This window comes from Varroa destructor, unplaced genomic scaffold, assembly GCF_002443255.2.
Source record: "Varroa destructor unplaced genomic scaffold, Vdes_3.0 BEIS01000003.1, whole genome shotgun sequence".
NCBI classification, from domain to species: domain Eukaryota; kingdom Metazoa; phylum Arthropoda; class Arachnida; order Mesostigmata; family Varroidae; genus Varroa; species Varroa destructor.
Genome location: NW_019211456.1, coordinates 44,111,745 through 44,128,867, shown reverse-complemented (window position 1 = coordinate 44,128,867; position 17,123 = coordinate 44,111,745). Strand labels below are relative to the sequence as shown.

The 17,123-nt window shown below is 38.2% G+C and overlaps 1 protein-coding gene across 2 annotated transcripts; it reads left to right on the top strand.

The window, feature by feature from the left end:
• The first annotated feature begins 308 nt into the window (after window positions 1-308).
• Window positions 309-6,436, top strand: LOC111247334 (uncharacterized). Of its 2 annotated transcripts, XM_022798127.2 has the most exons (3): window positions 311-497; window positions 4,435-4,820; window positions 5,070-6,436. In XM_022798127.2, exons 2-3 carry the CDS (start codon window positions 4,814-4,816, stop codon window positions 5,690-5,692), a joined length of 630 nt encoding a protein of 209 aa, XP_022653862.1. In that variant the 5' UTR covers window positions 311-497; window positions 4,435-4,813; the 3' UTR covers window positions 5,693-6,436. The 2 variants fall into 2 exon arrangements, with proteins under 2 accessions (XP_086840537.1, XP_022653862.1); XM_086984411.1 differs by lacking the exon at window positions 4,435-4,820 and having other exon boundaries at window positions 309-497.
• Window positions 6,437-17,123: the final 10,687 nt, after the last annotated feature.

The following is a 17,123-nucleotide window of genomic DNA, read 5'->3' as shown; positions in this document are numbered from 1 at the left end:
CTACTATGGAAAATATACAAAATTACTTTCGATCCGTCTTGAAGCAGGTAATTTTTTGGAAAGCTATATTCCACTATAGGTTGATAATAAGCGATAGAGAATACTGATTTAGTCACAAAAGTATAGTACACAACCGGGTATGCGAAAAACTAAATCGCTGATTGCTATGTACTGATCTACACCGTTTCTAAGTCTAGCAGTTTGAATAACCAATGACGGGTTATCTAGCTAAGCTCACAACGATACGATGGCTACGAAGAAGGTCCTGATGAATTCATTTCGTCCAAACGCATATCCCCGCGAACGGGATAACACAGCTGGTTCTGGTGGTTGTTGATACAGCTGAACTCTGCAATCGAGCACACACTCGCGAGTGGACGCTTCAAAATAAGCCCTGTTGAGTGTTTCACTAAAATAGGCTGCCGGATTTTGTCTAGAGTCGATAAAAGAGCGTTCTGGTTTGTAGAAGTGGGCGGTCATCATAACTGACCGTAAAGGTAATGAAACTTTAAGTAAATTGCAACTGTGTTGTGTACACTATAGTTTTCGTCGTTGCGGTGTACTCTCTCTGTCCTTACATGGTCTAGCCAGCTTGATTGTACTGCAAAGGATGTGGAAGCTATGAGAATTATCATAGTTTTACCCATTTTCAAAATTTACAACATTACTCGTGTTTGCATTAGTCGGTTATTGATCATTCCTAGCAAATGCCGTTTCCGGATATTCGATGCGCAACGCTGTGGGTTCGATCGGTGGGCCTCTCCCATCGTTGCTGGGGGTCAAAGCCCTCTACTGGTGTCTAACGAGTTGATATTGCCAGTGGAAAACTACTAGCTTAGTCGCATGCACGTGGTGCTGAAATTGCCTTGGGTTTCTTCGGCATATCAACTGCTTCCTGGCCTGAGAGGGTCCCCTTTCTTCAGTAGGGTATCGACGCCCGCTTTAGGTTTGGTGCAGTCCCGGGCGGTGGTTATTGCGCCCTCGGAGGGTAGGGAGAGTAGCACAAAGTTACAAGATGTACGTTACACTGAGGAGTGGTGACTTAGCTAAGAGGCGAAAGCGAGGTTTTAGTTATGCTTGGTGTGTACTTTGCCGGTGACATTACACCTGTCGGGTTCAAATGCGGAAAAAATTCTATGTAATCTGTAGCTCCCCGGTAGTTCAGCAAGGGTAGCTGCTTTCAAAGAAACTTACTTATGTTCCAGTGACGAATGATAACATCATAACCTCGTAAAAGTGCAGCCTCTTAAGCGGATAAAGATACAACTATCGAAATACCTATGATTTGACATTTTATATATCACACGTACTTTTTGCGCCATTTTTTTTCAATAGCACAACAGTGATACAACACGAATCCCGATGTGTAAATGTATGCAGATGATATCTAGCTAAACTAAAAACTATAACAATCTGGTAAAACAGTGACAAGTTCACGCGGCGAATTCACTGGGGCTCTTTGAAGGAAACTGAGAGGTCATGCGCCGTCTCGAGTTTTCTTTAACGAGCTCTGCGCAGGCGAATCAAAACCGTTTGATGCTCGATTTCGATTATCTAGCCGAGCATGTTGGCGTCGAAGGCGAAACCACGTCAGTTTCTCCGCTCTAATTTGACAGCGAGCAGCAGGACCTGCCGAGGGACGTGTTTTAGAAACAATCAGAAAATTTCTACAATTTCGATAAATGTGTTCTACATTTCATGGTAAAGTGGTGTACATTACTCACGCATCGTTCTCAAAATTTTCATACTGTGATAGGTTAGAACATGTACACTCTCATTTAAACTTGAATAATTCTATTATTGCTTTCGCTCAGCGCGGTGACAGCAGGATATTAAACTAAACGGTAATAACAAGAACGGCGAGGGTACAATGTTATCTGGTTCAAAACAAGAGAAAAAAAGGGAAGTCTGAATTTCTTTGAACTGAAGCTATGTACCCAGTTCTCACTGATGAGACTAATTATCGCCTGATACATACGTACATGAATTCTATGTCATAGCTGTTCCGATGATGCAGCCGTTCAAAGACTTTCAAAATTTGAAGAACCGGCGGTTAGTTTTAAGCCTCCTTTGAAGGCGAAGTAACTGCTGATCAGGCAAAGACTGATAATTTTGAAATATGCGAAACCTGTCCTTTCTTTGTCTGAGGACCCAGAAGGCTCTCAGATCTGTCCAATCAAATCCTTTTCGGCTGTTGAACTTTGTCTTCGTTTTAAAGCCACTTCTACGACTCAGCATTGTCCATACGTAGTATTTTGGTATGAAAAAGCCGCTTGTTTTTGGCTTCGACAGGAGATTCACACGGCCTAATCAAAGAACATATGTTGACCAGGCTGTTGGGTTGAATTTTTCAAAAGCTTTTTCTGGTAGAAAAGTTCCAAAGTTAATATATTAACCAGTAACTTTCATTTCTAAAAAGCCTTGAGTATATATCTAGAGAAGTGGATTATATACATACAGAGTGTTTAAAAAGTTGCTCAGCAATTCAACGAACTAATCACAGTGACAACAGATAACACTCGATACATTTTGTTCGCATTCTAGTTCATGTAAGTAACTTACCTACAAAATTGTGTATAACTTAAAATAAATAAAGAAACGAAATGAACCACTGAAATTTATTTCAGAAAACTGTAAAATCTAGTTACAGTCTTTCCGGACATTGAAGATTTTCGTCAATATTTAATCTTTTCCAATACACATTTAAAAAATTTTTCTTATTCCTTGTCTCAAAATTAACATCGCTATCTTGCTGTTATGCTTACAGAACAACGAATAAAAATAAATTGTTCAAAATGTGTTCATACGATATATAAGCAGTCAGTTCAGAATCGGAATTTGATAAATGAGTCTATCGAAGGCCGAACTACCGGGACAAGAAACTCGACTTGGAGACCGGTTCAGAGTCCTAACGGGACACAGATAGACGCTAATTGTTCGCTGTGCTTGTGACGAGTTTTCATAGAGGGATCCTTGCATCGAACAGAATCGGATAAACTAGGTTCATGTTCCTCAATATGCCTATGACAAATTTCTGATTTTGGAAAGCCGCTGCGTGTGTCCAATGGAAAAATCCAAATAGAAATGTATTGTATAGTACAACTCAAATTGAAGCGGGGTAGGGTAATTTTTTTACCTTTGAAAGGAACCTAACGATTTCTAGAGGATAACAGTACTGGCTAGCGTTTGGAGAATTCTTGCAGTCTGAACATTCCTCAATATTTGCTGAAAGCACGTCTTAAAGCGGGGAAGTTCTATTCTTTGAAGCATTGTTTGTTTTCCAGGGCATTGAAGACGGCTGCTTAGCAATGGTGGTCTGCAGGAAGTCAGTTGTTTGGAACTACCAATATGAACATTCACATAGGGAACCTTTTTATTTTGATAGAATTTTGTATGATTTATATTAATTAAACTGAAAAGTATTAATCGAATGAGCAGAATAATACATGTAACATAAATAGAGAAAAACAATTTACCGTAAAATGGAAATAATCGTTACACTAATTAACGTGACCTCAAAGAAGACCTCGCTGCAAAGAACTTGTGTATTACTATCGGTTTATTTCGTTTTCTTAGTATATTATAATAGTAAATTTAATAATAATAATTATAAAGAGAGTACGCATAAAAAGCTATGTTTTTTTACTTCTCTCAAGCAAAAGCCTGTTCAGGTGCAGATCATCTCCCAAATATTTTTCGAATTGCGTCGAACGGTATCAATGTACTCTAAACATTATAAGTACACCTATAGACCATTTCATGCGTTCTAATTACGTTACGCTTATGAAACCGAAGGGATAGGGCACACCCTCCTCTGCACTAACCTAGACGACGCAAAATTCCTCACCACGCATACTCCACAAAATGACGCCTGGCTCTGGATTTTAAAAATGGGTCTTCAACATAACCCGCTGCAAAATTGGCGAGAGTATGAGAACCCTAATTGTTCGCACATTGTAGATCGTACAAAACTGTATCGTAACTCTGTAATCCATTATTTAGCGAATGAACCTCATTGCACTGCAAACTGAGTGAATAAATAAACTTTGATCAGGTATAAGAATTACAATAGTTTGACTCTTTTTGCAGATGTATAGGCTTAGTAGAGTATATACAGACCTGACTTGTAGGAGTCAACTTCTGAGTTTTCTTATTTCACATACATTAGTCGTTGATTATAGTGAATTTCTGGGTGCTGTGGTGTGGGATACCTTCTATGCGCGATTCCATGGGTCGAATTCATGCCTACGGGCTAACACCGCTGAGTTCGAGCCTTCCTTCAACGGCTGATCAGGAGTTTTACCAGCGGAAGGGTATCATCTCTGTGGCACACTTCTGGTGCGAGAGTCGGCTTGGCTTCTTTCGGTAGATCAGCCACGCCGCGTGTTAGAGGGGCATCCGACTTCTAGTGACAGCTGCTAGCATCCGCTTCAGGTTTCATTTGGTGTGGGGCGGGGGCTGCCGCGGTCCGACGGTATTGAAACCAGCCCTCTGCAGTCGAGGAAAGCTACCGAGGGTACATTAGATTGAATAATGCTCGTTCTGTGACGAGAAGTAGGCGGAGCTTGGATTATGTTCGCCCACGCGATCAGCAGAAAAGGAGCTGGCATGCTGGCTGACCTGCACATTTCGCTAGGAACGGGACTCCTCTCAGATTCGAATGCGGATAAACTGTCGAGCAAGCTGTAGGTCGACTACAATTTAGCTAGGACAGCTCTTTCGAAGGTGAAATACCAACGTACGAGCGACAAGCGGCAGTTTTGTCTGGTCGTGTTTGATTAGTAACGCTCCAACAATAGCTCCATCAAATACGATGAACGGTAGGTGACTATAACATTATCTAAATTAGAGTGATTTAAGTCTTTGTGCGCACTTCGTTTTAATATATTCTCCATATTTGTAATGGGTAGTCCAAACTAATGTACTGATTCTTAAATAGAGGATAATATAGATTGTGCCGCCAAATCGCTACCGCTGCTACTACTACTGTTGCTACTATGTGAAAATATGATGATATTTGCTAAGTTTTTTGCCCAATCCAACGCGCGTATTTCTGTGTTTTCTTGCAGGTATGAAATATGTCATCACATTGTTGTCAGTGTTTAGTTGTATTATTGCAAGCTGCAAGGCGTATTTACTGCGCTCCTCCGAAGAAGACTACAATGTCCTGCGTCGTTTCGGGGTTCTCTCTGACGGGCCCCGGGCAATAAAATCCGAAACGTTCGACGTGCTCGATCTCGATCATCTAGCTGGACATGTCCACGCTCTGGATGGGACCGTATCAGTTTCTCAGCTCCGACCTGACAGTGAGCCACAGGACCTATCCAGCAACAAGTTCGCAAATCAGCGCAAATCTCGGGAAGTTCATGCCATTCGCCACAGCCGTAGTAACAACGATTTCGACACTCGACATAGGTTCCTCTCAAAGGCTAAGGACAGTAGCGACGACGCAGCGCACTATGTGTCTATGGTTCGTCGGGGCACGGCAAGTCAGCTCAGGCCATTGGCAAACAGCGAACTGGAAAATCTGTTCCGCAAGAAAAGCGGCGGCAGTCATCGTCACAGAATCGTCGTTCCAGAACGTAAGAACCGTCAGGCTCTCCAAATGGCTGCCATCAGTACCCGGACAAGGCAGAACCGTCTGAAGACGCCCGAGCGCGGTGACCATTTCCAACTGAAACAGCAAAAGTAATAACAAATTCAGGGTTGCAAGGACATAACATACACACACAGAAGCCGATGTGTTTTCGAACATCTAAGACCCTCTAAGTCAATCTAATCCAATTGCATATATACATACATATTTATTTGTGGTAACATTTGTTTATAAGATGTACATTACGGATATCGTCTATTAGCTTAACAGTATATATCTAAAATTAAAACTAACCGTTTCGGCAAAATTGATCTCAATTTGCCATCGCGCATTAGCCAGGAAGAGCGGTCTGAATGAGAGAAAAAATGTTCGTTCGTACGATAAGAATTACTAAGGCTGTATTATGCGCGTATCAATTTATGTATGCAGATGTGTAAATTCATATCTATGTTTAATAAAACGCTGTATAGACGCCTATTTTTTCCTACGTTCGAATGTGACACTCTACGACGAGAAGAATGAGTTTTATAAGTAGTACTATGTAACGCCCTAATAGGCAGTAGGAGAATCGGCTTGTAAAAGCATCCACAGAGGGATAACCTAGCTAAGCAAACGTCGCCAGGTAACTTCCCTAGGATACGTTATTGTATAGCGGAGCGATTATTATTATTATTATTATTGCAAAATCATACAGTTTTAGCTATGAAAATTGGCAAACTGCGCAGTTTGTATGTACGCGGTGTCTTTTATGTTTCACCTACAACTAACGCCGTCGATTAAGGGTGTGTGCTTAAAGGCGCATTGACTACTGCTAATAAAAAAGAGGATGTAGACCCCACAGTGACCGTTTTATTTTTGGATAAACTCTGTATCATCATTGCATGAAACAGTACCGTTTCGTACATGGTAGTTCAACTTGTAGAACTGTCAAAACAATAAAGTTTAGATTAAAGAAGATGCAGGACCCGTTTTGCTGATTTACGAAAGATAGTCTGCCGTGGACAAGGTACGAGGCTTTTAGATTTGTGGAGCCATCTAAGTCCTTGGATAACGAGACTGAGAAATTTTCTTGAAAAGTTGTCAAGGGTCGTATCTGCCCTGAAGCAAGTTGTTTGAAATTGAATTCATTCGGTTCGCTTTTACTTAAGGTTAGATGAAATCTTATTTTAGGTCAAGAAAGTCGTATTGTATTTTTCGTGAGATTCGATCTCCATGAGTCCAGCAGAATCCTACAGCAGATATGTATAAAAATGGTTCCATCGAAGAGGAAGTTGTTCTTTAGGATTTGTGAGTAAAAAGTTGTGTACCAGAACGTAGTTTATGGAGGGACTCCTCTATTTGCGACTAGGGATCCTGGAACACAGGGCAGTATTTTATTCGTGGGGAAACAGCGTGGACATCGGCAATACATATTATCTTCCATTAGCTTTTATTGTTACCATTATTTTTGCTTTTTCATAAATTTTACATCAATGACACTCGAAATTACGGACGATTATTAATAGCATCCGAACTACCATGTGTGCTTCAGTGAAGAATCTCTATGTAAACTTCAATCTTTTTGTTTTTATCTCCACTTCATTTTTAGACTTTTGCTTTACTACCTAATTCCTGTTTAGGCTGCCCACGGAGTTTTCAAGTATTGACGGTCACCAGATTAATTTTAAGGTATCGCTATACAAAAATTTGAATATTCGATTTTAAGAAAAATCATAACTGTCAACCTATCCCGAAAAAAATCGATCACAGTACGCGACATTCTCCTGTCCATCGTCAACAGTGAAAATGTACTTAGCAAGTTCAGTTTAAAAAATACGAATTTTGATCAGGAAAAAAAGAAGACTTGGCTGCTAAGTTCTAAGCAATTTAGTTAATTTCGAAAGTTTGGAACTCTTAGGATAGCTTAGCCTAGCAACTGACGATGAGCCACCAAAGGCAATACAGGTAACATACTCCTAAGTAAAAACGCCTATCGCTTTTACGGTGTTAGAGAAAAATTTCGATTTCTACAATTACAGAACGCTAGCTAGCTTGACGTTGCATCTATTTTGAGTTGCTCGCTTACATGCAATATCGTTTCCCCAGCTTCATGGGGCAAGTCAAAGCCAATCCTTGATCCCCTGCAGCAAAACATTTAGCGTAGCTTTTGCGGTTTACGATGCTTATATTTTTGAACGTATGAATTCTCCGCTAATTTGTTTGGCTTGGGTGATGGACGACGAAACGTTTCCTTTATAGGAAATAATTCTCAAAATTTACGTCAACTAATACGTGAACGTATTTTGTTGGTTAGTAGAAGTACACTGCTCACACAGGACAAAAACATTTTGAGGGTGTTTGAAGATAATGTCGGTTTTAAGCCAACAAGTCTAGCAAGATAATCAGCAATTTACGCAAATATGATTTCTACCTTACCCAAACACGTTTCCTTCTACAAGTGTTGATTCGTACATTGATTCTTACCCATATTTGAACCTAACGTAAAAGAAGCATTTGGAAACATCTATGTGTGCAATCTGTACACATGTATAGTCATCTATGTATGTAAGGTGAGATGCGAATCCTAGGTTACTTGTGTATGTTATTTACAATCATTATAAAATAGACAGATACAAAGACTCTAACGCTTTTAATGTACGGTTCATGGCAATGTGAAGTCAACTAATCCTTTTGAACTAATTTATACTAATTTCCATCGTTCCTGTTATCTAAGTTAACTCGTTACCCCGGGCAAACTTATCCAGTTGCAGAAAACACAGTTGTTCCTTTACATCGTATTGTCGTATATCGAATCGGTTGGCCTGTTGACTCTGTTTCTGACACGTACTAAACAAAGCGTTCGGTCAACACAGTAGTCATAATGCATTTATACATTTTTTTTTATACATTTTTTTTATTTTTATATTTATACATTATGCGAAATAACAAATCCAATATAACCTATTGATCTTATTTTTCGGGTATCTTAAACAAAGCCTTTGGTCAAAAAGCACTTGAAATGTATTTTTAGCACATGAGAAATAACAACTCTCGCCTCAAAATGCTATCTTTGAGTTTAAAGACATTATTTGCATTTTTGTTCAGCTGATCGACATTGTCAGAGAGAAAAATCGTATTTAAGCAGGACACCATATCGAATATTTGTGCCTTAAATAGTGTTTCCGACCAGGAAGCTGCAACTTGTGTACAGGAACATCTATTACGTTTCAGTTTACTGAGAGCTTTCAACTGATACCAAGAACCTCCCCGACGTAGGTCTCGCTGCAAACAGAATTCAACTCAGAGAAAATACCCGTGAACAAAATTGTTAAATCTGGTTTTTGGTTTCCTTTATAGAGAAATACTTATTCGAGGTATAGGAACATGTATTATTGTTACTATTATTTTACAAGATCTATCGAGGAGTGCCACGAAAGTTTGTTAAGAATGTTTCATTTTGTGTGAAAGACATTTTTATTATTTTGTTCTTTTCAAATAGTTACGGATAATATTTGGAAAAACGGAAAAATGTGTTCTATTATAATGTTAGTCACGATAACTGCTACAGCTTGAAGTGACATCTATCAGAAATTTGCTCAAAAAAATCAGTGAAAATAGCTTAAAAAATATTACGATTTTCATTGCTAGAATAGGCCCCACAATGTGTTCTTTGCTCTGTTGACGTCAAATAAGCTATTTTTGCCTAAGAAGTATGTACGTATTTTTTCAAGAACATTTTATTTCAATTAAAACAGTTATTTTCGATACTTATAGAACATTTTTGACGAATAAATTTGTAACCAAAAAAGACGGCTACGGTAAGCGCTCCAACTATCCGGTAGACCTTTACTAGAAATTTGTTAAAAAGAACACTTGGAGGACATACAAATCGTTATTTTCACGTCCACAGCCATTAATACATTAATAGTTTTAGTCGTTTTCAAAGCGAAAACATTTCAGCTATTATCTTTTAGCTAAAACCACTATATTTTACCGAAGACTTCGCTCACGGATAAGTTTTTTCAATTTGTCATTCTTTATTGAAAAGGAATCCCAAAAAATAAATCACACACATAATAGCCTTCATCATGAGCTACAGCTCTGTAATTTTGCATGTATATATTTGTAGGAAAAAAGACTTAAAAGCATTTTGAACCATGGTTAGGGATGCCAGACATCGGTTGTTCGCCATAAAGTTCAAATTTTTGGTATAGACATGTATATAGTATTTTGGCTTATTTAATAACCTTTACCCAAAATTTTGCCCTTTAAAGTGCATTTTTGATATGAAAATTGATATTTGGGTACATAGCATTTCCACTCAGCACGTCCAGATTCAACATAAGAGAGTATAATCACATAGACCTTCAATTAAATATTCGGCTCTCGTTTTGACCGAGGAAGTAGAAATGTCAAGGATAAAAACGATCAAAGTAAAGATCAGCAGCAGCAAAATAAGGCCAAACATAGGTAGAATATAAATAGTGTAGGCAAACAGAGGGCGGACAAAAATAGACGATGAAACAAGCGAAAATTGTGAACCTATGAAATTTCATAAGAAAGTTATTGGTGACGGTAAACTTTTTTAAAGAAAAAAAAATTAAAAATATAAAAAGAATAATCTTATGGCAGTCAATAATAACGCAAATAAAAGCTATGATTATCTTAAATAAGTGAAAAAGAAGTAAAAAGTGATTAATATAGACGAAAAATGAAGAAAACGTTGTAAGAACTTGGTGCTACATGGTTATCTAACCATCGTGGTGCAGCTGTTTGTGTTGGTGGTCTTCCTACCGAAAATTAATTTACCTCTTTCGAATTGGAAAATGACCACGATTTACATTGCGCAATTCAATACAATTCCCTGGAAACCTTTAAGGCTGTATTCACATACAGAATAAAGATTTAATTTTGGATGACGTCATGGCACATCCTAGCTCTACCCTATCTCACCGATCTCATTACGGCGAACCGGCTTATTGCAACATTTTGGGAACGGTGGAAAACTTAGAGAATTCGCTAGAGCACCAAATACCGCAAAAAATATAAAAATACCGTACCAAAATAAAAATCAAGATTTTCATCTAAAATCGTGTAACCTTCTTACAAACATGCGGAGGCCTTCAATTTTGAATTGCAGAGTCCAGTCACTTTAGCAACATATTTTATAATAAAGAAAATGTACTGGAGAGTTTAGAAAATAGCAGGAACGGTTTTGACTTTTCCGTGGGCATTACTCGTCTCAGCACGCAATAGCACCTAGTCACATAGTTCCAAAAATAAAAGGACGGCGTGTCGTATATATATAACAACATATAACCGAAGTGATTCGGTTTTTGAAGTCAGAGTCATAGAACTATTTAAATTTATATTAGAAGATATAAAAATAAGGAATAGAAGGAAATAGAAAATAAAAGAAAGGGGCATTTGTGAGGTGCATAGTTAATAAGTGCATCGTTACTGCTGCCATTCGATCTTGATATTATGCAAAAGCGGAAGCTGTTGTTCGCTATGTAACTGAAAAGTCCGAACACAGTAACCTTGCGATATCAATCAGTAGGCGCGAACGTATCTATCAAAATCACTGAAAGTTCACCTGTGCTACAACGTCAAATTTGGTGTTCCTTGATGTCCTGTGAATTAAGGCAAAAACGAATTAAAAATTAAATTATTATACAGTAAAATGTAAAAAATACCGCATTAGCACTACCAATGGCTGCCAGACAACCAACTAGGACAACGCCTCTATGATATGATAGAGATTAGACACCAGCTAAACTTGGGTAAGCTGGTAGCTAATTGGTACCGGCTATTAACCGCACGAGAACTGGACGGCATTATCGAGATCGATACGTACTTTTCTAACGTTTTCCCCAGAATAGCGGTAAGCCTATTTCATTCAAAGAAAGTCATCAATATTATATGATGTAACGTTGTACCATGATCCTGCATAGCCACCTGTCAACGGATATTAAGCCAATGATTATTCTTCCATTAAAATTTTTAGGTATCTGTGAGAGAAATCGAATTTTAGCTACACACTTTTCTTCGTTGAATTACCTAAATGATCCTATTATTATCTATTTTATTAGCTGGAATTATCTTTCTATATTTAATACAACGTGAATGTTTATAACGTTCGCCACGTAGTGTGCTTTTGTACGCACTATTTGTTAATACCAACTCCATAAATTCAAAATCTAGCGGAGTCACAGGTTTCACTATAGGGCTCGAGTCTGAATCCTATATATAAACTAGTTAAGCACCTTAATGTTCTCGAAATACTCGCACGATCAAAATGAAGACCATTTTACGCATGTGTGATATAACCAATGCCTAAACGCTCCTTCCTAAGACAGAAATCTGCCAAACTTTCTATGAGGATTCAGTATCCACGACCACGGCCATGTGTAACATCAAGGATCAGGTACACACAGAGACCAGTATAAATGCGCGAGGCGTCACTGTCTAAAAGTATCTGTGTGTGGATATACAATACATATCTACGAGTGGGCCACATAGACCCGTATCAACAACTCTCCCCTAACTGGCCACCTAACTGATTACTTATCGGGCTTTTATAGGATAAATAAATTAAAAAAAAAAAGTAAAGCGCCTAAAAAAAGTAATATTTAAACATTTTAGAAACATGATGATTTTTCACCGACCATAAGTAATAGACGTGTTTAGTTGTTGAGCTATTATTAGAACAACGTATTTTGAGCTTTGCTATTTAAATACTTTTGTAAACAAATTTGAAAAACAATACTAATTCAATAGTGGAGTGTTTTAATGTTGATTAAGTGAAGCGCGTGATGCCAACAATAGAATCGTGTTAATCCTTATGGACCTTTTCGTATCAGCTTGAACAACTGCAAGCATACGTATACGTATACGCATAATCGTGTCCCCTGACAGCAATTTGGTGTTACGTCTCTTTGACGTAATAGCAAAGATTAAGAAGTTGTGTTCCTGTTTCTAAGGCTATGTAAAAACTGAACATAGAGTCAACCAGTTCTTTGAATGTGCAAAAAATGTTATTATTGACGGTCGTTTTTATCCAATATAACCACGACTACAGCTTCAATTCGGAACCTAGATTACTGACTAGTCATTTCCGAATTGTTCCTTCTTTAATAGACAGATAACGTTTTGATCTTGACAGTACGAACTCGTTAAAGTATCGCTCAAATACGCGACGTACAAAAGAATGCAACGAAATTTTATCTCGGGTATATAGCAGACTCAAATATGCAAAGGCTCAAAACGATCGAGGAGTACGGAATATACAGAAGGTAGAAAAAGTCCTAAAAAGACTAATTACTGAAGCTTACTTGGACGACCAGCCGCCCATTTTGTGTGGGCGAAAAAGGCATTTTTTTTTTCTTTTTAAATTATATATGAGATGTGTGTCCGATGGCGAAAGATTAGATGATAGCTGATTTTTCGAAGACCGAACTGTTGAACTTCGAAAACATCGTATTATTGTTTCCATATCGGGTTAGTTGTTTTTGTTCGAGAAAGAACTTACTTTTGTCAGGTACCAAATGTAGCGGATGAACGCATGTCTCTAAAGTGTCACTTAATTTAGACGCACCATTCCCAACAGAACAACAACGCTTGTCTCTTGAGTGTGAAATTATTTTAACTCTCCATAGGGCCTTCCTTCGGCTTGTCGGTGGAAACGCATTACAGACCTCTTACAATACGTCAGTACCGCGCAAAGCAAAAAATATGTGAGCCCATATTATTTCATGGGAAGTGACATATCTGTATAATATAATACTATCTTCAGGTAGAGGTTGACACTGTGTTATGGCGTCAAAGTGTATTCGACAAATTTTATATTAATGTTTCTAGCTTAACGGCTGGCGGTGTGGTTCGACACTATTTTTTTGTATGAAAATCTACATTTTTTGCGATACGCAATTTTCCTGACAGTTATTTTTAATGATCTCTCATTGCAACAAACCGGCATATAGATAATAACTGAAGAGACGCACAGCTTGGGTACGACGGAACGTCTGGTGGGTCATAATGTGCGGCCTCAAATTTCCCACTTGGCTATACAACTATAAGAATAAATCCTACCGCCATGACATACGAGCAATAACAGAAACGCGTAGATACGGGATTTTCAGATGCTGCAATATGCCCTAATGTGGCAGACGGATAATGTGATGATAATAATGAGTAACGTGTTTGCTTGATAATTGTAGGGACACGCTGTGTGGTCCAGGTTTGAATCCGGGCATAAAAATGGGAAGGATTTTAAATAAGTATAGCGCATATATCCCAGATGTATTCTTGAAGCCCATTCGGAAACAATAAAATAAGACTTCGTTAGCAGTCGGCATAAACGACACCCAAATGATTGGAATGAGACCTACCAACCGTATTTACGGGGGTCCAATGTTGAAGCGAAGTGGTAGAGCCAATCAATCAGGCAGCTCGCATTGTTAATACAATGATTTTCGGCGAACGTGTTTTATGTTATAGAGACTACGCTTGCTTGACAAAGGTAACTTTGCTTTATTTTACCTAACAGACAGCTGCTCGACTGAGTGGATTAGACATATGAAGACAGTGATGATGGGAGAGCGCTAGTTAACTATACACTTTCTAGTACCAGCGAATCAACAATTTCCGATAAGAAGTTTTATGAAGGTTACCGAAAACATCAAATGGGACGTAGTTTAACAAATTTTGCAAAAAGTAAAAGTTCATACGACCGTCCTGAAGCCGAAGTAAAAGCCGCACTAAAGGGATTGCTTTGATCGAAGTTAGTTAATTTTAACTGCAATTTAAGCGAGTATAATAGGGAAGTTTAAAAAAGAAAGAGGACACTAAAGATGAAACTGCTTCTAGTTTTCGGCGCGTTGTTGGCCTTAGTTGTAGCGTAATTAATTACGGTCAACTGAAGGCAAACAAACCGCGATAGAATTATAATGGACACATTTTACGTACTTATCGCATCACTTTACGTTTCCTGTCGTCTAGCACGATCATTATCAATATGGCAGGTGATATGGGTTCCGTCTGCCAACTATCGTATCTAGCCTGCTGGCAGCTCGGTTAACAAGTCACTCTTTAATTAATGTATCGTCTCATATTGAATGTATCTGTCATTCCCGTATATAATCGCCATTTCCGTAAAAGTACGGTTCGATGTTCTTAGTTTGCTCATTGGCATTAAGGTGGCATCATTACGGTCGTGCTTCATCTTTTCCAATATTGTTCGTCACCTTTGATTCCGCCTATATAATGTCTAAAATCATCGCTCGAATCAATTGTCTCTACCACTTTGCTTCAGTTAACCAACTCCTCCGGACCCCCGGTTGGTAGATATCCCTCCACAGTCACGGTTCATTCCAATCGTCTGGCTGTCGTTTATGCCGACCGCTAACGAAGTAATATACGCGCTATATTTATTTAAAATCCTTCCTATTTTTGATGGTAGATGTTGGTCATATTTTACCGACTGGGAAAAATGACATTTCCCTTGAAGTTCTATTGCTCTCTGCTAAAATTCACTAATGATCACAGCATAGTTAAGACAGAACACCTATATTTCAGTTACTGAAGTTTTCATAAACGTGTCTTCGTTATGGTCTTACCGGTTGCCCCAGACTTCGTAAACGCATTGTTACTTTGTACGATAACCTGCATTCAAGGAGCTATTATTAGTGAATGCGTTGCCATCGCAAAGCGGTTAAGGATCAAGCGTTTCTGATTAATAATGTCAAGTTGACAACATATTTCGCGGATGATAAATAGACCATCTGTAGGCATTGAACCTAAGCTCTTTAGAATAAACTCTATTGATATTAGGATTTGCCTTTGCTTATTGGAAGAACTGCTTTTAACTCAATTTGGGCCGATTCAACGCCAAGACACAATGAAAGATAGATAGACATAGAGCGGCTCGGAGTCTTAACGTGATAAAAACGGCGATTAAAGGCCTGCTGTGTCCGTCACCAACTTTCAGACCCGAACAGAATTAAAGAAGACAGGTTTATGTTCCTTAATATCTCATTTTTGATTTTTATCAATAAACATGAATTTGCATGCAGAGTTCGTCAGTTCTGGTGGGAAACCGCAAAAGAAGGCTTTGAGCTATTTTGTGTAAACAATGTTGCGTGCCGTAAAATCTATTCAACGCCCTCCTTAAAAGCTATTTTACAGATTATCGTTTTCATAATCCCATTTACGTGCCTAATAAAATACAATGGGCAAATTGGAATATATATTATAGGATTCCAAGGGCCAAACGGTGAAGCAATACAATTAGCTCATCCCCGAGTACAATGAATCTATATGGGAAAGCTTTGCATGAGCTCTGCGGTACGACATCATAAACTGGGGGGTTTGAGCTGTTTTATAGCATGCACATAGCGAACATTCTTATATGATTTTATATTATTATACCGACTGAGGTAGAGATTAACTCTACTTGAGATGAAAATAGATTTAGAAGCAATTTAAACTAGTGGAACAACGCGTGTAGCGTAAGTGGATGAATATTTTATATTTTACCCGCTAAACTGGACTTTATCCGCACACTCACTAAAAGTTCGTGGCGAATTTATCACAGCGCGATTACAATTTTGAGTTTTTTTTTTATAAATAATAGATAAGATATCTTTGATTCCGTCTAAAGCCGCCATAGTTAAATTTCCATGGAGTTAAGAGTAGCTCTGTCCAGGTCTCGCCTTATCTTTCTCACTTTCGTGCTTCTTATATGTATTGCTACCTAACAAACATACTCGTCGCCATGAACTCGACAGGGATTACCTATAGATGTGTCATGTTATATAGCCTGCGATTCTATAGCGAAATGGGAGTAACGCTTGACCTAGAGACCGATACGTGCGTTTCTCATTTTCATTTGGTAAACCAAATTGTACATTACAAAAATATCTAATATCTACCGCGAGAAATTGATTTTTAATTCTATAGAATTGAATTTAAGGATTTCCACTCGATAGTATAAACAATGTCTGTACATCACCGCACTGCGTCGACATCGACGTTTCTCAGGACGACTTAAATAAACCACAACATTGAATACTAGAAGCATTTATATACGTGAACCGTTGAATATTTAATTTTAATCTCACACGGTTCATACTATTAGGCGTGACAGTAGATTTATGCATCCGTGTCTGTATGCCGCGTGCACTTACTTGTACGATAAGCACGTGTTCATTACTCCCAAAACACAATGAATCGGTTGAATCTATTATATAACAAACGTCGTCACATTCTAACAAGTTAAAGAGCTTTTGAACGTAGATTTTACCAATTTAAATTAAGTAAGTGGCCAGCCAGGCATAATCTTTAACGTTTTTCTAAGATAACTGTATAGAGTTGTGTTAGTTGAAGCTTCTTCATTTTTGTTGGTTTGTAAGCATATGGTTACCTATACTAACCTTAAAATAGAGTCTATTTTACGCATAAAAAATTTACACCAGCTTCTCAGCCTCAATCTTCAGCATTTTAAGCTGGTTACGATACGATAACAAAAATACGTGCATAGAAATTACGT